At 41.4% G+C, this 22,425-nt stretch overlaps 1 protein-coding gene across 6 annotated transcripts in view; it reads left to right on the top strand.

Moving 5' to 3' along the window:
* PALM2AKAP2 (PALM2 and AKAP2 fusion) overlaps window positions 1-20,592 on the top strand; it is a 287,822-nt gene extending 267,230 nt beyond the window's left edge. For 3 of the 6 annotated variants that reach the window (XM_066616312.1, XM_066616317.1, XM_066616314.1), the window contains 3 exons: window positions 1,956-2,134; window positions 8,307-8,345; window positions 16,394-20,592. In XM_066616312.1, coding sequence (XP_066472409.1) covers window positions 1,956-2,134; window positions 8,307-8,345; window positions 16,394-16,486 — 311 coding nt within the window. In that variant the 3' untranslated portion in view covers window positions 16,487-20,592. The remainder of the gene's footprint in view (window positions 1-1,955; window positions 2,135-8,306; window positions 8,346-16,393) is intronic. The other 3 variants (XM_066616313.1, XM_066616315.1, XM_066616316.1) reach the window with 3 other exon arrangements.
* The last annotated feature ends 1,833 nt before the right edge of the window (window positions 20,593-22,425 follow it).

Below are 22,425 nucleotides of genomic sequence, written 5' to 3'. Positions count from 1 at the left end.
GGGGGTCAGAAAAGCAATAAGCCTCAGCTGTAGTCATGACAGTGTCACTTTTTTATCTGTAAATAAAATGCTTATTTGGTTTTAAACAGATTTCCCCGTTACTGCTGCATGCCTGACCTCTAGCTGTCAAAGTCATTCTGACTTAGTACAGGAATTGTTCTTAGATTGTTGCAAATGATGGGAAGGTAGTTTAGCAGGTTAGTGCTTGTCACTCTCTTTGTCATCATTGTCGTCATCCCCCCACCCCCATAGAAGGATTGTACCCTCTCTCACATTCAGGGGAATAATGCTTCATTCTTTCTTGTTCTTCTAAAAGTTAGTCAAGTCTGGGAGCACTATTTAGAGAAGAATATTTTCTTCCCCTTCAGGAATACCCATATCTCTAATTTGTATGAAGCATAAAAGCAACAAATGCTCTTATACCACTTTTTGCAGTTTAATAATGAATGTAGCACCTTGTCAAGAAGCTTTCTCCCACCACATTGAAACCAGACACAGCACCCCTGCAAAGCAGTGCATGTGCCCAAATGTGAAGAATTGAAGCACGTTGAGAGCATCATATCCAGGAAAGAAAAATCCACCAAGATTTATCAGTTTTCTAGAGTTGGAATAGGGCTGTAGTGCTTGTTTATCTACAGCAACCAAAGGCTATTAACATGGCACCTAGTACTTGGGTATCAGTACTTGCCTTAATCTGCTACTAGGGAACAGGATTGTTCCATGTTTCTAGGCCAGGGGTGCCCAAACCCCAGCCCTGGGGCCACTTGTGGCCCTCGAGGCCTCTCAATGCGGCCCTCAGGAAGCCCCCAGTCTCAAATGAGCCTCTGGCCCTCCAGAGATTTGTTGGAGCCCACGCTGGCCCGATGCAACTGCTCTCAGCATGAGGGTGACTGTTTGACCTCTCGCATGAGCTGTGGGATGAGGGCTCCCTCCACTGCTTGCTGTTTCACATCTGTGAGGCAGCAGTGGCAGCAAAGGAAAGGCCAGCCTTGCTTTGTGCAAGGACTTTTATAGGCCTTGAGTTATTGCAAGACCTTCATTCATTCATATAAGTTCATCTTTAATATATTCATTTATGTAAACTTATGTAAATTTATTCAAATTTTAAATGTAATAATTCTTTATTTTGCCCGGCCCCCGACACAGTGTTAGAGAGACGATGTGGCCCTCCTGCCAAAAACTTTGGACACCCCTGTTCTATGCTAATGAATTGCGTAAGGGTCCATTGCCAGCAATATGTACCAACTCTGTATCAAACTTGGATATGAGATTTTTCTTAATTAGAAAATTGGTAACAAAAGGTAATGATAAATGAAACAATACAAACAAATCAGTTGCATGAAACATAAAATAGAGAAGCAGGGAATGAGAAAACTCTGATAAAAAAAGATACACAAAACACAGCACGTAGAGGCCAAAGGTTAATAATAAAGAACATTTTCATCTGGCACCAGAAAGACAATAATCTCAGCACCAGGCAAGCTTCTTTGGGGAAAGTGTTCCGTGATCAGGGCACCACAGTTGAGAAGGTGCAACTATCAAGGAATCACCGTCGATCTCACTTATTCTAGCAGGGGGAATCCTAGGCAGGCCTCCTGAGGAAGGTCTTAGTAAGTGAACATGTTCATGTGGAGAGAGAGAGAGAGAGAGAGAGAAGGCAGTCTTTAAGATAGTAACATTGTGGTATAGGACAGTGATGTTGGACACATTGTATGTCACAGCAATGCTAAAACATTTTATGGCAGATCTTAAAAACTACTGCCTTAGTACATCATTTCTGTGCATTTGGGAGGGTGAGAACACTGAATGTTCTTTTTGAATGCAAGAGAAGACTCGCTGTTATTGTTTTTTCCTGATATAACAGATTTCTTTCCTTTGAGAAGTTTGGTATTGTTTCAGAGAACTTTTTACAAGCCTGTTACCTAGAGAAGGAAATTCTGATTGGGTCTTTGCAGGTAAAATAGAGAAGATCAAGCCACCTCCATCCCCAACTGCTGAAGTTCCCCCCTCGCAATCCGACTCAGCATCAGATGAAGCGGGAGGATCACAGAGGCCCAAGAACCTGATGCAGACTCTAATGGAAGATTATGAAACTCACAAAACCAAGAGGCGGGAGAGGATGGATGAGAGCAGTGTAAGCATATTATGTTTACCCCATGCCATTTTTTTCTGCAGTTTATTTATTGACTGCAGAAGCTGAGTTTATTAATTTCTAAAACTCTTACAGATTGCCTTTCCACCTTTCAGTCCCCAAGATAATAAACAAAGTCAGTTATAGACACACTATTATGGGTCTCCAGGCATTCCATTCTACTAGAGGCCTTTTAAAAAGAGTGTTTCAAAAACAGGGCATGCCACACTTGCAACCGTTACATCTGAAAATGCTGGTAGTGCCATCCTTTGTTTGCCAGAACCTTGAAGCCATCAGATCACATATGAATTCACTGATTTTCTTGTTAAAGTTTTGTTATTGGTTTCTTTTCCTAAGGCTGTGAGCCTCAGCATGCCAGGAATATGTCCATTTGGGGATTGCTTTTTTCAGGGATGAGATGTGCACATCTAGTATCACTGATCCCCAACATAAGAAGGGCCCTGCTGAATCAGGTCAAAGTCCCATCTAATTCAGCTTCCTGTATCTCACAGTGGCCCACCAGATGCTGAGGAAGCACATAAGACAACAAGATACCTGCATCTTGTTGCCACTCCCTTGCAATAATGATTGTTGCCTGTCATTCTGCAGGACATAATAGAATTCTCAAATTGCTAGTGTGTACTCCACTTTCCTCTATGACAAAAAAGTGCAATGCTAGCTCAGAATTCTCTCACAAGACACTGGACCTGCATTTTGCAATGGAATTTCTCCTGAATTTCCAGCATGAGTCTAAAATGCCAAACCAAGACCAGTAGAAATTCCCATTCAGATACATCCTTCTTGGAAATAAATTCTGGTGAAATTGTTGGAACAGGTCCAACCTTGTTATACACTGATTTTTTATACACGGATTTGACTCAACACGAATGGCCACTGCAAATGAGAAGGAATGTGCTGATCCCTGGAAAAGGGAAAAATGCATCCTTTTAAAACCACAGTTTAAAAAACGTTTTCTTACTGTTGTAGAGAGACAGTCATGCAAGAGATCATTCTGTACTTCAGCTTGAAGCAATGATGAGTTTGAGAGGCAATTAAGAGACGGAATCAGGTTTTAAAGGTTGAGGCAGGGAGCAAGCTTGTTTTATTAGCCAGCAGCCTTGCTTTTTATTCTTTTTTTTCTTTTGCGCAATACAAGTTGTTAATAATAACATTCCTAAATAACAACGTTCCTAAAATCTCACCACTTCCTCTGCTATTTCATACTTGTTTACTAAAAGTCTCATGCTCTTAGTCTTATAAACAGAGCCTGCTCAAGGTTTGCCTCGAGCGGGGGGTGGGCAAGTGTGCTTGCCAGGTTGCCACGTTCACTAAAGCTAAAGCGTGCTTCTACACTACTACACAGCTGAGCCAGGCAAAGGCAGGGGGTCCTTTACATTTCTAATTGCTGACTGCCTCTCTATAACAGTAAGAAAAGCTGTTTTTAAACCACAGTTGAAAAGGGATGTACTTTTTATTTTTTTTAACTACTTTTATTTAACACATTTTATGGTACGAAGCAGGGAGTCCCAGAATAAACCCCTGGGGATGTTGAGGCATAGCCTTATTCCATTAGGAGCAATGGAGGGGCAAGAAGTGGTTCTTTAAATCTATTTTTCCACTGTTTTTTATGCATGGATTTTTTTAATCAACTAGGGCAGGGGTGTCAAACATAAGGCCCGGGGGCTGGATGCGGCCCTCGGAAGCTTTTTATCTGGCCCTTAGGCTCTCATATGCTGAGCAGTGCTGAGGTGTTACTGCTGAAAGGGCAGCCCACATGAAAATTGGGCTCTCCCATATCTTGAAAGATTATCAAGATTTGTGTATTTTCTGTCATTTGCAACTGAGTTCCTAAGTGAGAAAAAGTGGTGCATATTTTTGGTTATAACCAGTTTAATGACATCACTTCTTGCCTAATGACATCACTTCCAGCCCTCAGAAGGCATCGTGAGGGCCTTCTCTCTCTCGGCCCTCTGTATGAAACTGTTCGGCCCTCTGTAAGAAACGTGTTTGACACCCCTGAACTAGGGGTTCAGGAATGGAACCCCAATGGATAGCGAGGGATGAACTGTACTTGGTCCAAGAAAAGGGGCTTGGGACCAAAATATGAAGCAATGAGACTGTGCAATGAAACTATATAACTGTAGCATGAATATTGATCATTGACTTCCACCCTAACAGTTTTCCTATTTACTATCTAAGAGCCCAATCCTGTGGTCCGCGCCGCGCCAATGTGGCGCGAACCACAGTCACAAAAGTGCTGTAAGGCACGTTTGCAGGGCTTACCGCCGGGCTCCCACCAGAGGTGGCTCAGCTCCTGCCAGCGCTGAGCCACCACCCAGCAGGCGCCCGTGTTCCTCAGCTCGGTGGTGCCTGCAACTGCCGGGCTGCGGAACAGGGAATGGGGGCATTCCCAGGGGCGTGGGGGAGACGTTCCAGGGAGGGGGGAGGCATGGTCAGGGGCATCCCAGGGGAGAGGTGGGTCTGCGGAGCCGAGCTCTGCAGGATCCAGGGCGCTCGGGTACACGAGCGCCTTCACTTTAGTGGTGACCAAACAGTCGCTGCCAAAGTGAGTAGTTCCATTGTGGGACTGCTTCCCTTCTCCCAAGGAGCCTCCCAGTAGCACAGGAGGCTCTGGATCCAGCAGGAGCCCTTTGTGGAGCCGCTGGGTCCCGCAACTCCGAGCAGCTCAGGATTGGGCTGTTAAGCTGGTAGTGCATCCATTGTAAGGCTGGGAAAGAATGCTGCAAATGTGGCGTCTTGTTTCATTGAGAGCTTGAACTTAAACCTGCAACAGGGCAATTCTAGTCCTTGCCATTTTACTGCACACACTATGTATTTAACTGTAGTCAACTGTAGTTCAGATAATTGTCGAAAAGTGACTTTGTGTTAAGAGGATCAGTAAATTTTCAGGCCAGGAGTTTGAGCCCCATATGCAGTCTGTTATACCTTGGCTTCCTATCAAGGCACAGAGATTTCACAGATGTGCATTTCAGAAGCAACTGAGAATTTGGAAACTCAGGTACAAGGTCTTTCCTGTTGTGCCATGTTTTCCATATGCACAGTTCAATCCTATCCCCACAAATCAACTGTGGTGATACAAGTAACCTGCATAACCAAAGGTCAAACACCCAAACATTTTATTTAGTGCCAGTGGAGTGCAATCACTGGCTAAATAACTGAAATACATCTGTTATCTTAAAGGGAAAGATCTCTTTATCCTTTCTATAGGTACCAAATAAAGGTGGTCAGGTCATACATTTGGGAATATGTGTAGTTTATTTGTAAAAGGATTCAACGCTTAAATGGTAAACAGTAAATGCCGTAGCAACAGAGGAACATTTTTGTTTGCTTTTAATTCTTATGCACATTCAAACAGCAATAAAGAGAGAAGCTCTACATTCTGTGCAAAAATATCAATTACATAATAGTCTCCCCACCATAAATACGTTTTCATTTCTATTCTCAAACTCATTTTTCCGCAACGTATCAAATTTTAAAATTGAGTTCACGTTACTTACATTACTGCTGGTGCTTACTTATTCTTCTGTTGCATATCACACCTTGTCATACAGATCATACTTCCTGAATTTTTTTCCCAAGTTTCACTAACTTCAGTTATTTTCCAAATTTTCCTTAACCATGTATTTTTTGTTTACATCATTGCTCCTTTTCAATGCCTGGCGTATATAAGCTGGCAGCTGTTAGCACATTAATACCCCCTACATATTTTGGGGATATCCTGTCACATAATTAATTAGATATAACTGTTTATCTAGCATCCTATACCCCCTCCTGGGCTTGAAAGACTGACATGGGGTGGCCCGGATTTCCATCAGGAATGTCACTGGCACAGATCCAAGTAGCTCCATAAAGGCTGCTGGAGCTTTACCAAGGGAAAATGCCCCCTTCCTGCGTGGAGATCTCCATCAGCTTCTGTTCCTGGGCTAGATACAATGAAGGTTGCATCCGCCCCACTGGACTGCAGTGCAGAACTGTCATTAGGAATGAGCTGCTCATGTTACTTGTTAGACTTTTGAATGATACCTGCCTGATCCAGGCTAACATATCATTCAGCAAACTTGTGTTGAATTACTATTATAGGATCTTAACAAGACTGCTGGATGATACGATTGCAGCAATACTTTATCAACAGTTTTGCCAACTGAATAATTGCACTCTTGACCATGTTTATGTGAAATTTTTCCTTATTGTGAAATTTTTCCTTATTGTGAATTAATTACTTGTTAAAGATTCAACCAAAATATGTGCAAAGCATTTATATAATTCAGATATAAACCCATCTGAGCTTGCTACTTTTTATCTTAAAACTTTTAACGGGTTGCTTTACTTTCTCAGTATTTCTGTATTTATCTTGAACAGTCAAAATCAGAATCTCTAGGCTTAATTCCGATTGAGCTATTAAATTTCCGTCTGGATTACGGGACTTGTACTTTTCTGGTAAAACTTCACAAATTTTTAGCAATATTTTTAAGAATAGCATATGTTTGATCTAGTCTTGTAATTTCTGAAATAGAAATTCTTTTTTCTTTAATCTATAAGTCAACAATTTTTCCCTTTTCTCTGTACTCAAAATTCTTTTGCTTATCTAATGTCATTTTTCTCTAAACTTTAAATACAGTACTTCTAATATCTCCAGCTTATTTTTTCGCAATACTCAATCTGTTTATATTCTGCTGTTTGGGTTTTTTTTCCTCTCTCTGCAACTTTTCTTTTCTTTTCTGTATTGTTCTTCAAAGCATTTCTTTGTTTACTTGAATGAGCAAATATATTTCTAACTGAACTTCTTACAAATTCTTTTCAGGTTTCCTGTACTGTGGCTTTTGACAGATCGTTCATATTATTTAGCTCAAAAATATTAGATCTTGTTTGACTTTGTTTCACAATTTCCTTTTGTAATACAAAGTTAATTTTCAACTTCTGTACATTTCTTCTTCCAAAAATGATCTTATTTTAAATGTAGTTGAATTATAGTCTACAAATGTCCCTACTTTAATTTCTGCTTCTGTCATATGTTTTTGCTAGCTGAGGATATACTAAAAACAATTTATGAGAAGCTGAATTCATGAGAACATTTTTTAAAATAAATTGGTACTTTCCCTCATATTTTTTCAGTGTTACAGACATTGGGTTTATCCACTGGCTGACGTAGCATTCAGCCAGCGGATACTGCCCTATAGCAGTCGCAAAAGTATCGCTAGCTGTGCATGAGGCTGGAGCTGCCCCACGCACAGCAACAGATTGCTTGAAGGCTCACCAGCAGAACAGGTTGGAGGGAGAAGGTTTGGGTTCTGGAAGAAGGCAGGTTTGGTGGCAGCAGCATCCATTGAACCCAAAACCCCTTCCTGGACTCGATCCTCGAACCCAGGTTCCTGTGTCGATTTCAGTGGCACAGGTCCAAGTAGATCCATCCAGGCCTCAAAGGTAAGAGGAGACTGTCCCGAAGAGATTTCAAATTCTTTGTGACAGTTCTTAAATGACATTCAGGCAATCTTCTGGTACTTCCAGAAAAAAAAAGCTTTCTTAACCCCTCCCCCCATTTAAAACAACTCTCAGGATGTGTCTGGGTTTTTTTTAAGATATTTCCAAGCAATTCTTAAAGACAAGCACTTCTTCACAGATAATAGCATACTTTGACTACCTAGATCCATAAATCACAGCCTATTCAACTGCTGCTAAATGTTCTTCCAAACCGCTCCTGTTTATTGATCTCTGAATAATGTAAGAGCGTGACCTCTGTCCACATCAAAGGAGCATGCCCTTCTGGTAGTGCCCCTTCGGTACACCATGCTTGCGGTGCACCACCTGATGTTCTGCATGGATCTTTGTAGGGAGTGTACTGCTACTATCTGACCCTAAAACAGTCTGAATTGAACTTATTCCTTGGGTCTTTATAATGTCTTAAGGTACAAGAGGAAAGCCAACACTGCTGCAGTTGTTTTGGTGGAGGGATGGCTTGTTCCTTGGAGGGGAAGTTCTCACAACTAAACCTTACCTCCTATTCCTTTCATCTCTATTATTCTTAAATGAATATTTTGTTTTTCTAAGTAAAGTTTAAAAATAAATAAATTCCAAGGAGTTTCAACTGTTAGTTGCTTGTTCTCAGTTTCTTTCTTTCTCTTTCTGTACTAATGATGGTTTTTTCCCTTCTTACCAGTATACCTGTAAATTACTGTCTAGCAAGGTTACTTCTGAGGTACTTTTCCAGCACTTGTCTTTGCTTAATTTGCTAATTTAGGCAAATTTGCTTAATTTGTGTGTGGTTTTTTGCATGGGAATTTCAATTGCATGCTGCTGCAGTTTGCTTTTGTTGCTGTTGTGCAATAACCCTTGGTTTGTAAAAGGAAGGCCTTCATTTTCTAATCCTCATTGTTTTACCCTGAACTGGTCTTTGCATTTATATTTTCTGACATTGCAGTAAGTTTGAAAGAAGGTAGGCAAAGCATCACATAACTTTAAGATTTAGATCAGAACATGGCCACTACTGCCATCTAGTGTTGTTAATATTCTCCTCATCGTAAGGCCCTAAGTGTATAGGTCCAGCCTATTTATACACGGATATTTTATACACGGATTTGTCTCAACATGAATGGCCACTGCAAATGAGAAGGAATGTGCTGATCCCTGGAGAAGGGGAAAATGCACCCCTTTAAAATCAGTTTAAAAAACTGAACAGTCCTTTAGCAACAGCCTTCTTAATGAGAGAGGGGGGGGCAGCTGGCTGACAGTCCATCAATCCTTCTCTCTCCAGGCGACCCCTCCCTTCCCCCTGAGCAGTGAAAGAAAGGTAATCACTTTGCATTGGTGAAGGGAGGAACTGAATGAAGCGCCTTAAGACGATCAGCATTAAGATGATTGCTGAGCTGGGGCACCTTCCTTATGAGGAAAGGCTATGGCGTTTGGGCCTCTTCAGCCTAGAAAAGAGGCGCCTGAGGGGGGACATGATTGAGACATACAAAATTATGCATGGGAAGGATAAAGTGGGTAGAGAGAAGCTCTTTACACTCTCACACAACACCAGAACCAGGGGACATTCACTAAAATTGAGTGTTGGGAGAGTTAGAACAGACAAAAGAAAATATTTCTTTATTCAGCGTGTGGTTGGTCTGTGGAATTCCTTGCCACAGCATGTTGTGATGGCATCTGGCCTAGATGCCTTTAAAAGGGGATTGAACAAGTTTCTGGAGGAAAAATCCATTACGGGTTACAAACCATGATGTGTATGTGCAACCTCCTGATTTTAGAAATGGGCTATCTCAGAATGCCAGATGCAAGGGAGGGCACCAGGATGCAGGTCTCTTGTTATCTGGTGTGCTCCCTGGGGCATTTGGTGGGCCGCTGTGAGATACAGGAAGCTGGACTAGATGGGCCTATGGCCTGATCCAGTGGGGCTGTTCTTATGCTCTTATGCCTTTGTAAGCACTTGGAGGAGGACTGCTTGATGGATTATCTTCTTAATGACTCTTATCTTACATCACAAAGGTCAGCAAGGTTGTTTTTAAATCACTGGAGCAAAGAAACTTTGTTCTTTAAATTGATTTGCTATAGTGTGTTTTTTGCCATCCACATGAGTGTTTGGAACAGAACCTACATGAATAATGAGGCTCAACATGTATCTCAGCTGTACACTAGATTCCAGCTCAGGTGTTTGCAAGTCTAGTATCCTCCATTGTCATTCAGTGCTAGAACCTGTCCATAGTCCTACCACTGCTGCCATAGCATAACTTTGCCTTAGAACAGGGGTGTCCAAAGTTTTTGGCAGGAGGGCCACATTGTCTTTCTGACACTGTGTCGGGGGCCGGAGAAGAAAATAATTAATTTACATTTAAAATTTGAATAAATTTACATAAGTTGACATAAATGAATATATTAAAGATGAACTTATATGAATGAATGAAGGTCTTGCAATAGCTCAAGGCCTATAAAAGGCCTTGCACAAAGCAAGGCTGGCCTTTCCTTTGCTGCCGCTACTGCATCACAGATGTGAAACAACAAGCAGTGGAGGGAGCCCTCATCCCACAGCTCATGCGAGAAGTCAAACAGTCTCCCTCACACTGAGAGCAGTTGCGTCGGGCCAGTGTGGGCTCCAACAAATCTCTGGAGGGCCAGAGGCTCATTGAAGACTGGGAGCTCCCTGAGGGCCGCATTGAGAGACCTCGAGGGCCGCAAGTGGCCCCAGGGCCGGGGTTTGGGCACCCCTGCCTTAGAAGATAAATGTATGTAGATTGGCTAGGAGACTGCATTCCCGTTAAACAGCATTTTGTACAATTACATGACAGTCCACTGGAACAATGAGGGTGAGGCTTGTCTAACTTGAATTGCTGAGTATGAAACCCTTTTTTTAGTATACGAAACAAAATCTGCAGGAATAGCCTTTCCTTTCAGTTGTGAAATAAAATTCTGTTTTATTGATCTACATGTTTTCAAAGTTTTTTATTCTGATTAGGTCCATTTCCTACCAGCCCTGCTATGTTGTACTATAAGAACTCTGAGTACACTATAATTAGCATCAATAGTTTGACACAGTGGTTCTCAAACTCTGGGAGAGTTTGAGAGCCACTAAGTGCTTGCAGGGGTGGGGGGAGGCAGCGGGGGCGGGGAAGGCGGGGCGCGATCGCTCCGCTTTTACTTTCACTGCAGCAGGGAGCCCTGCAAAAAGTCGCGCAGGGCTCCCCGCAGCCCCGGGAGGCTGCAGGAGGCTTGGGTAAGTGCACCCAAGCCCCTGCCGCCCCCCTGAGCTCCAGACTGCCCCCGCCCTTTAAGGGAGCAGAGGCCGGGGTCCACAGGCTGGGGTGTTGTGACGCCCCAGTTTGAAAAGCTCTGGTTTAACATATTAAAGTCCCCTTAGGTTTTAAATTTACTACAGTGATTAATAATGCAGGTCAAACTATTTTCATAATAAAGAAAACCACATATATGATTTATCGTTTCAGTGGTGGAGAAATATTGCCCAGTTGTCAGTAAACAAATATATCTGGTAATTGATGGCCCTATTTACTTTTAATGAAGTTGATTAACATCATTGTTTCAGCCCTTAGCAATGCAATCATAGGGCTTTGGAGATTGTATTCAAGTTTTGCCAGCCAGGCAAATGGAAGGTGTGGGCAGATGATTTTCAGGGAGGAAATGGCATGGGTGGAGTGTCCACATCTCTGCTCTAGACTCATCCAGATTGGGGGACTTCTTGGCTGTTTTTTGTAAAAGAAAAAATTATGGGGAGTCCCAGGATTCCAACATGCTATTAAATAATGTCTAGTTTGGCCCTGATAAGAGATCCCAGAAAAGATTTAGCATAGGCTTCTCATTGTTTCTGATCCGATAACCTCTTCAAAAGGTATTACTGCCAGGTCTGTGTAAAACTCCACAAGAAATTTCATGATTCTTTTGTAACTATTTAGCTTCCTGCAGAATAACTTAAAAATTTTACCTGAAGGATAGACCCTTCAAGCTTACTTTGAGCTGAAATCCAGCAGCAACCTAACGCTGTTGAAACTCTTTTGGCTTTTGTTAAACACCCTTGGGTGTTTCAACTGAGGGAAAATTCCTAAATACAGGCATGCCCTGGATTCAGTATCCACCGTTTCAGTAATCCATGGATTCCAGGGACACCTCTTAAAAAGATAGGGGAAAGTTTAAAAAAATCTTGGTAAAACAAGATTTTTAAAAATGTCCCCCTTTCTTTTTAAAGGTATCCACAGTATCCATGGTTTCAGGTATCCATATGGGAGTCCAGAACAGAACCCCAGCAGATACCGGGGCATACCTGTATGCATTTTATTTTTGTGTCAGGTGAAATTTTGGCAACAACTTTAATGTGTACCTGCTTTGACTGAAACTTTCAAGCTCCTCTTAAAAATCCAGTCCTAATTTAGAGAGTGTTTAAAATGTCTTTGTTTCACTGTAGGACAGACTTGAGCTTTCTGGAAAAGCCAGGAGCCCATCTCAGCCTGAATTTAAGGGGCTAAAGATGGCTGCCCTTGTTCAAACAGGACCTTGAATGTTCTTACTGGTCAAGAACCCATAATTTTGCCCAAGATTCAGGTCTTTTGTGCTTATTTTTCATATCATGTTTGGACTGCTCTGTTAGATTGTTCTTAAAATTTATCCCCTTTGTCTCCATTCTGTTGCCAGGAATGCTGTCACTGAGCTTTAGAGTTGTTAAACCACTTTTTTGAACCACTTTTAAAATCTTGTTTAGCAGTGTATTTACTGCTTAAGAGCCCAATCCTGGGCTCAGTGCAACGGCTTTGTGCTGCCATGCACTGTTGCAAATGTGCTGTAAGGCATGTCTGCGAGCCTTACCACCGGGCTAGCACCTGTGCGCCTGACCTCCGCCATTTGGCGGTCTCATGGACTGCCGAGCCGTGGCACTCTAAGCAGGGGTGAGGCGGAGGGCATGGAGGAGGCATGATGGGGAGGTGGGGCGAGGGCGGGCGGGAGATGTGCCAGGGAGTGGGAGTGGAGAGGCAGGGAGGCGGGTCCAGTGGGGTTCACATGGGTCTCGCTACCCGACACAAACACTCTTCCCTCACGGTAAAGTCGGCAGTAAAGTGAGTAGCCCCATTGTAGGGCTGCTTCCCTTCTCCCAAGGCCCCTTCCACAGCAGGCTGAGGCGCACAGGATGCGGCGGCAGCCATTCTCTGTGCCACTGTAGCCACGCGCCCCAGGCAGCTCAAGATTGGGCTGCAATTCTTTACCAAAACAAAGCACAGTGCAAGAATAAAGAATCATTTGCAAAAATAAATGATCTCAGATCATTTAGTGAATGGATTAAGGAACATATAGGTATGGGAAAAGTATGGTTAAAATTGTGTGTGTGTGCAGGCAGTTAAATCTGTTACTATACCTCTGAGATTGTTGGCAGTTTACAGTATTTTTGAAGGTCATTCCAGACTTTTAATTCCAATATTATTTTGAACAACATACTGGAATGCAGGATTCTTAAAAGGTAAAACAATGAAAATAATCCAGCTAGATTAAAAGCATGTTGAAATCATATTTTTTTCAGTGGAATTGTTATTAAAGCATATGCTTATTTTTCCATTGAAAAGAATGGGACTTCAAACTTCTTTTGTTTGTCTGAATTCAGCCCCATGGATGCAGCGGTAGCCATTTTTGGCGCTGCTGCAGCCCCGCACACGGGGCAGCTCAGGATTGGACACCGGGCAGCTCAGGCAGCTGACTCCCAACCTATTCCTGGTACTAAAGGATGAAACTGAGCCTTAGAACTTCACATAGAAAAGAAAATTTCAAAGTTCAGGGGTTAGGCTTCACCTACATGGTTTTCACTGGGCCACTTAATGGATATTTTTTAGGAGTACAGCTTAAGTATACATCTAAAAATGTAAGATGGGAATGCATCAGATACAGTTTAGTGAACATATCTATTCTGCAGGAAAATTTGTTCAAGGGCTAAAATTGCCTTTTGAGAGTACGTTCAGTGCCAGGCTCCAACTTGCTTCTGCATAACATGCAAAATGGCCCTACTAATTTTAAGTATGGTTTCTATGCTGTCTGATTTCAGAGGCTTTACAACCTTTGCATTGCATACTGGTGTTCAGGTTTGGAAGCAATTCCTATCAAGTTCTTCTTCTGAGGAACTGGCGTTTTAGCCTCACAATAGTCCTGTGAGGTAGGTTAGGATGACAGATGACAACATTCCCAAGCCATCTTGGGCAGGAGGTCTTCCTGAGTGGTATAGCTGCTGACAGTGCTGACTAGATGAGTCATCCCAGCAAGGGAGAGGAGTGAGATGACCACTTCAGTGAGAGTGAAGGAGTTGCCATTAGTTAAGGTGGAGGCAAATGCAACCAGAAAGATACCGGACTGAGGAGGATTCCACCTGGAATGAAGACAATGTATGGAAAATTAGAACTGGTAATTGTCAAAATCCCTTACTTGCCTTTGTAAACCACCTTGGATTGAAGTCAGAGGAGAAATCCAATTACAAAGGTGGTATATAAATACTGGTATTATTATTATTATTATCATCATCTTTAACATGATCCCAAACTATATGCTAATCATGTCACATTTAGAATTTGAAAGCACGTGTTTGGCATAAGTTCTTCTGCCCATTACTTTTTCTGTGTAAAACCACTTTGAGAACCTCTTGGTTATAAACTGGTATATAAATATTCTAAATAGTAAGGAGTGTGCAGCACAATCCTAATCTGCATTTAGGCCAGTGCAAGGCCCAGGAAAGTCACAAACGTGCCATAAAGCATGTTTGCGCCTCTTCACAAGCAAGCCGCGCTGGCGTACAGAGGCTGAATCCAGCCTCCGTGGTGGCTTGCATGGCGAGCCTGCAATTCTGGCCCCTATCCTCTACTGGATACAGTGCAAGTGCCCTTAGTATAGTCAATACTGCCAATGACAGTTTGACAGCAGGCAATAGTTTTTTCAAAGAGCAGAAGACAGTCTGGGCAACAGACCAGGCTGCTGTGACCACTCATCCCATAGTTGTATTTCAAATTCTGAGACAGTGGAAATAATTATGTTCACCACAGAATGTCTGCCACAGACTATCATGCTACCTTAAAAATTGTTCTCTTTCTCTAGCTTGTAGGAGAGCTGTCATCAGTGGAATGAGCAGGCTAGGAAGGGCAGGGGAAGGAAATGTGGAATTTCATTCATTGGAGGTTTCCAGGAAAAGGGTTCTTGCAGTTGTCTGTCAGGCGTGTGGCTTCTAACAAAACGTTTACAGCTAGCACACGTAAATGAATAAAAGTTTTTTTTTGTTTTTTTTTAATTTTGGACTCCATGGGCTTCCCCATCCATTTTTCATCACTTTTTTGGGGAGCTACAGAGAGTGCCCATAATATAGGGATGAGTGACTTGCCAGCTGAGTTCAAAATAAAAGTGCCAGAAGTAAGCAAGGCTATTCATATCAGCAAAGCATGTACAGTAGGCCCTCTGTAACCTCAGGGGATCTCTTCCAGGACACCCCACCTCCATGGATACAATGTTCTGCTTATAATGAAATACCCGGTGGGGGCACACAGTTCCACATTTACTTACCTGGGGGCCACACCTGGCCCTCTGGAGGCTGCATGCAACCTCCCAGCCTCCTCAGAAGCCTTCTGGACGCAAATGGAAGGCACTTCTGGTCATGTCTGGGAGGTCCTCTGAAGTCCTCTAGCCATGGGCTCAGCATCCATTAATATTCAAATTCGCAGTTGCCGACCCACAGATAAGGAGGACCCATTGTATTTATATAGTGCTTTAAAACCAAGGATTATCTTGGTTTTATCCTAGGTTTAACCTAGGATATCCTAGGAATAACCTAGGTTTATCCTACATTATCTCAATCCTCATGACAAACTTGTAAAGTAGGTCAGTAGTGTTTTTCTTTATAATTTTAAAAAATATATTTTCCCTCTTTCTGCTTCATGAAGAGGGACTTTTGACAACTCACAGTCATGATAAAACAGCAAAAGAAAATGACTTAAAATATGGGGGTTGCCATTATCCCCATAAAGCTGGCCTGAGACAGAAAAGAGTGACTTGCCTAAGACCACCTTGTGAATCTGTGGCTACTGGGGGATTTGAACCAGGGACTTTCCAGCTCACAGCCTTGGACTGCATGACACAAACTCATATCTAAAGAGTGCAGTTTAGAACCTGCCTTGTTTGCATGCTTTTGTGTCCAAATTTTGTAATATGTAATGGTTTAAAAGAAAAACCAACCCTTGATCATCAAAATATTGAAAATGATGACAATTGGGTCAAACATTTGCAAAGTCTTCTGGAAGGTAGAGAAAGCGTAAGAACAGCCTTCTGTGGGTTTTCGTTACTGGCTCTTGGTTCTCTGTAGAGCAAACGCACCTATATCGTCATAAACACTAGCTGGGTCCCTCTTAGGGCCTGGTTATCACTTGTGTTTTGCACTCAAATTACACTTCATCTCAATATTGCTGTGTTCTTCTCTGCATGTGGTGGCTTTTTCATTGACTTGCTAAAATTCCAGCATCACAGGTGGAATTGTAAACATAATCACTGCTTCTGTGACATGCTTACATTAGTTCTAGGCTGTAGTTTTGCTGACATGTTTGTCCCTGTGAATAAGAAAACATTAGGAAGTGCAGAATGAAGCAAGACAGTTGTGCCTTTTAGGTGACCAGTGTCTCTTGATGTAAGCTTTTGAGTTGCACAGAACTCTTCATCAGCTACCTATTCAGTCTTCGTGAACTGGAGAAGGGCAATCAAATGAACTATTTTTCTCTCTCTCTTTTTTTTCTCCAGGTCCTTGAGGCTACCAGGGTCAACCGAAGGAAGAGTGCCCTAGCACTGCGGTGGGAGGCTGGCATTTATGCTAATCAGGAAGAAAATGAGTAGTTCTCTTGGAAAATAAGCAAGTGTTTTAATTGCAGAGACTGAGAAACCAAATAGAACAAAGTTTTAAATTTTTGAAAAAGCTACATCATTTTAATCTGATATTTATTACAAATGCACCATTCTCTGCAATCTACATTCAAACAGGAGCAGTCTACATATATATGTACATATACATGCACAAACATGCTATACTAAAGCAATTGCTACCCCCCAAAAAATGAAGATGCAGGCTGTAGCCTTGGAACTGATGTCATTGCCACTGATAAGAAACAGCAGCAGGTGACAACCGGAGTGGACATGTTTCAGAGCTAGCAGAATGGACACGTTACTTCCTTCTAATGGTCTTCGCAGTCTTGTAATTGGAGAAGGAACAGTTTGGTCTATATCAATTCTTACCACAAGGTGGCACCTAGAAAATAAATAATGTTTTGCTTTGTTGAGCTTGGCAGAGCAACTCTTCATCAGTCCCTATGTGGAGTTAAGAAGAGGGCAATTCTGATATTTCCTAGCTAGCCATAATATATCAAGATAATTCTTTTCTTTTGCTGTTAGCAAATAGGGGGAAGTTTTTTGAAAGTTCTTTCTTTTAATTTAACAGATTTTAAAGCAAAAGAAAACCAGAGGCTGTTAATTTGCAAATGTGAATGCACATTCCTTATATTTAGCCATAAAATACAGTGTATTGTGTTTGCAGTTATTTTGAAAAGCTGGGGGAGACTCACAGATGGTTCACCTTTCTCATAACTTGTCATGGATTTTGTTGCAAATTTGCTACCCCTTATTTTATAATCAGTATACTTAATGCAGTTTCATTTTAAAAGTGCAACACAGTTTATAGATAGGGTAACAAGAATGCCAAATCAGAATATTACAGTTTTCATGGTCTGTATACTTGCAGTTATTGGTTTGGCCTCTTGTTTCTCAGTGCATATTTGCATTATCACCTGTGTTTAATGGGCAACAGTTGTTATGGGGAAGGGGTACCGCAAAATCTGTAAAGAGCAGTCAAGCTGAGTCAGAAAGATAAGAACCATTTAAATACTTTTTACTGAAGCAATAATTTATACTTGAATCAAATTGTTACAGAGCAGAAGGGTATTAAAATCATATTATATAAAAAGTCTTTGGTGTTGAAAGTGAGCTGCAGGGAATGTTTTATGTTACTGGGAAATGAAAAGTTGGAGAAGGTAACTGAAGATGAGATGGGGAAGAAGAAAGGCCAAAGGATTATTCTGCTGTTCGAACAGTGTTTTCAGAACTAAAAGAGAATATAGAGCTTTTTAGTGTAAGCTGTGAGTTGGTAACAAAGGAATTTCGTGTGCACGTGTGTGTGTGAAGTGGGAATATTAGGGTGAAGAAGAGACGTGGGGTGTACAGAGTATTTTCTCCAAAGCTGTATTTGCCAGCTCTAGGGGTATTAAAAAAAATTTCTTTTTTTATGAAAAGGGATATAAAAAGGCACTAAACTGATGCAGTATTTGTAATATTGAAGCTGACCTGACATGGTGTTTGCATGAGTTAACATTTCAAGAATATTGAACAGTTTTGTAACCTGAAATTTAGAAAAGAAATGTGGTATTTATTCTTGTGCTTTGTTTTCTGGCATAGTGTTACAAGCTACCAGTTTGGGCAATGCAGTAAAATGTTTAACGATGGAAATTCATAACTTCTGGACTACAGTAGGTCACATTTTGGACGAGTGAAAAATGACAGGATTACTTTTGACTGATTTTTTTTTAAAGGGAGGCAAAGAAAAAGAGTGACCCCCCATAAATTTCTTTAAATTTTATTTGGTGTTACATATAATAATCAGGATTTTTGCATTCTGATATTTTAATTAGACAAATGAGGCAATATATAGCAATACAATGACTTTCATTGCTTTGCTCTTTAAACCTTTTTCAACTGTAACCATATTTCAAATTTTATCCCATTTTCTCCAACCTTGCACAATGTTTGTATGTTTATTTTACTTTTATTTCTGTTTATTTAGGTTTCACATGCATTTGCATGTATTACTCAGTTATCTACATTTTTCACCAGCCAAAATAAGTTTGCAAGTTAAATAAGTCTATACTTTGACATTCATCCATTTTTTACTTTCATCCATGCTCTGGTACCTCACCAGATGAAAGTGTAAGGTATTGCTGTATTGATTTTCTCTTACTAAATGTCAGTATACCTGCAGAGTAGTATAAACACAGCAGCCTTGGGAGAGAATTCATTCTGTATTGGATACAGAAAATCAAGAAGAAATGTATGGCTATAAATAGGCCAGCTGTTTGGATAATGTTATCTACAAGGGATTCTGGTCCAAGCCTCTAAGCTCCACATGGATGTGGAATGTGATCAGCTAGGAAGAACTGAAGGAGTTCCATGTGTCTAAGGAAAGTATTTTCTCCTGCCATAGCTGGCAATAGGATAATCCTGTTGACAGGCATGGGCTACCCTGCTGGATCCCAGCACTTTTTGATGTTTTTACCACACCCTGGATCAGGCCTATTGGATCCTACACTCTTAACAAATTTTGTAACTAGAATGTCAGAATTCTACAACTGAAATATATTTTCCATAAAAGATCTTTGTATTCATGGTTTGCACACCTTCTAATTTTTTGGTTTGCACCCTTCTAATTTTTTAAAAGAATTATATAGGAACATGGTGTACAATGCAGCCAAGGCTAAACACTGTCATCCTATTTTTTTCCATTGACATTTCTGTTGAAGCTAATGGTTCAGTTGCTTCATTCAGACTGGACTGTGTGCTAGATATTTTCAGGAACTAAAATACTACATAGGAATGGATGGAAAGAAGAATTGGTTTGTGGAGAAAGTGGGGGAGGGCATAATGACCAGGGGACATGGGTGGGCCAAAAAGCTACCCACCATGGAGAATTTCTGCTCTTGGCCAGCAATGCCAAGACTATCCTCTGTGTTTTCTGAGCCTTTATTAGAAACTGCCAATACAAACAATGTTTTTATCTCCAGAGGATTGTACTCTTCAAAATGAGATAAAAAGTCTCAGGACATGATGAAGCAGGCGGACTCTGTGCTGAAAAGGGGGTCTTTAAGCCAGCTTTGAATAGGGGTAAGGCGGGTAAAGAGTTCCTTTAACAATTTATATTGCATGCAGCTCTTACTGAGAAATGGTGATCTTATAATGGGAGAAATAAAGACTATATATTTGCTTGGAAATGAATGTTTTATTCCCTTTACTAGGCTGTAGACAACTCCAGCGTGAAGAACACCAAATTACTAAGGAAATTCCCTTTTCTAAAAGTGAAAATAAAAAAAAACACTTCAAAACTGTGTTGTATTTGTCTAAGTATCTGTTTTTCCAGTGCTTATTCCCAGCTGCAGAAATGAGATCTAGTTATGGTGTCTTGGGATAACTTTGCTAGGGGGAAAGAGAGGCTTAATTCATTGTGCTGTTTCCTTGGTGAGCGTTTTTTTTTTGCAGTGATGGTTATTATTTTGACCTGATATCAGTGGACAGTTTCACTTCTCTTTCAGGAATTGTAGAGTATTGGACTGCAATTTCCAGCAGTCACATGGCGTAATGCTGGGAACAGAGGCAAGAAAAATAGTAAAGCTGTTTCCATTTGCCCATTTCCACAGTTTAGAAGTTTGTAAATATATGTCAGTACATCTATCTCTCTATATAAATATATGAATTATATAAAAATTGCAATTAAAGAATATTATTGCAAAGTTAGCTTTGTCACACATACAAAGAGAAAAGAATATTTCTTACTGCAAATGCTGATTTAATTAAATCATGTGTTGACAAATAGTTAAGCATTATCATTTGTGACTGTATTAAGGTTTTTTTAATGAAAAACATCAGAGCAGATTCCTCGAACTTCTTTTACTGTTTTAACAAATGGCCACTTTTGACTTCACTTTGTTCCTGATCCAGAAGATCCACTGAAGAAAACTGCAACAGCCACTTCTTCTGTTTCAAATGACCAACAAAGCAATCAGTCGGTCGTCAAATCCATGACTTCTTTATGTTAACCACTGCATTGTTGTACCCTGCTTTTGTTTTATAGTGATTATGAGGCACACAGTGCAAGTATATAATTTTTCATTAAAAGTTAAACTTGTCTTGTGTTTATTATCTGAAAAGGGGTATGGGGGTGTAAAAACATTTGCAGTACCTTTTTAGACTAGTTCACAGTGGCAAACCTATGATGGCCTATGAGGTTGCATCAGATCCACATAGTATTTTCATCCATTTCCCTGGAAGCCCTGTCAGATATGAATCAAGGCATAGTAAAGATTTTTCCAACCATTTTATTTGAAAAGAAAATAAATTTGCTTTGAAAATCAGAGAGTGGAATCTTCACTTTGGTGCATCTTTCTGGTATAAAATGTCATCACCATGCTATTGCATGGGCCCATCAAACTTCAGTTTCTATAGATGCTGCCATATTTTCTAAGAGCTGAAGTAGACTTATGCACAAATGTATACTAATGGCATACTTTTAACTGGAAGGATCTATTCCCCCCCCCCCCAAAAAAAAATCTGCATGGGGAGAGTGAACCTGTTCTGTAACCTGCTCATTCTGTCCTGCTCAACATTGCCCCCTGGTGTGATAATTTGCCTCCACAGTCATGACTTGCTAGATCGGTCATAACGTGAAGCTGCCCCTATTCTTCTTTTATTTGTGGAAACAGAAGTTACAAGTGTGTCACATTTCCTCTTCCCATGTATTTACATAGTGGAGAAAAGCTGCACCATTTCTGCCTACTTTGGGTGCGCATGCATTCACCCACATAGATAGACCCAGTCCAGTGTAGTCATGGTTGAGTACTGTTGACAGCTGTGGGACCTTACTGAGGACCCAATCCCATCCAACTTTCCAGGACTGATGCAGCCATTCCAACAGGGCGTGCACTGCATCCAGGGTGGCAGAGGGGGCAGCCACAGAGTGTTAATGTATAGCAGCCTTCATTACACATTGAAAAATGAATCATAGATCATTCATCCTACCCATCTACCAGGTTATGTGTGCCCTTAAAATATTTTAAGAACTCAGATATTTGGCACTTCTGAGTGATCTCTAAGTTAATCAGTTGTGAAATTTAATTTCTGTGATGGCAGCAACTCTTCTGATATTTCTTGTAGCATATACCGTGATGGAATGAAAGAACCAGAAAAATGAATGGCTGTGGCAGTCCAAAGGGAAAATTCACGCTTATTGACTTCAGGCATACTTAGGGAGGTCGGGGGGGGGGAGGCAAATGTCCTGGGGTGTCATGCCTGCAAGGGTGGTGTGCCTTGCTTGGGCCCCCCACCACCTTCCTTGGCCTATTTGGAGAGCCTCTCTGGCCCTCAAAAGACCTTCTAAGGGCCTTAAACATCACTTCCGGTTTCTGGCAAAAATAGGAAGTAAGGTTTAAGGGCCCACAGAAAGCCCCCAGACATGGGGGGGGTGGCATTCTGCAGTACTAGTCCTAGGCAACACAGAGGTCAGGATAACCAGTGGTTGGGCATCCTTCCACAAACCTGGCTGTACCCTTGAGTTCCTTTTAAAACGCACAACCATGCATTCTTGCACTACTGCCATCAGGCACAGGCAGTTAAGTGATGCTCCACATTGTTCTATCCCTGCAGCCATCTGTGCTGGGTGGTCTGCAGGAAGAGGCGATCGAGAGGGGCGCTTTCTAAGATCTGACATTCTCTTTCAAGTTGGTCTTTTGTGCACGTGCACACCATGCAGCTGTTGGCGAGCTAGTTCACTAAGTCTGCAGGAGGCCCTTGCTTTCCTTCAAAAATAACATACGAGGCAAATCGTTGGTTCAAAACAAGGAAACAGACACGTTCTGTGGTTGAGATTTGAGGCAAAGTTCAGAAGAAAAAATGAATTGGTTTCTGGCTAAACTTTGCAAGTTCACTTACGATCAGCTGCCAGCTTACAGCCCTGAACTGCTATA

The sequence above is a fragment of the Tiliqua scincoides genome, chromosome 2 (genome assembly GCF_035046505.1).
Source record: "Tiliqua scincoides isolate rTilSci1 chromosome 2, rTilSci1.hap2, whole genome shotgun sequence".
NCBI lineage: Eukaryota > Metazoa > Chordata > Lepidosauria > Squamata > Scincidae > Tiliqua > Tiliqua scincoides.
This window is presented reverse-complemented; position numbering and strand designations above follow the sequence as displayed.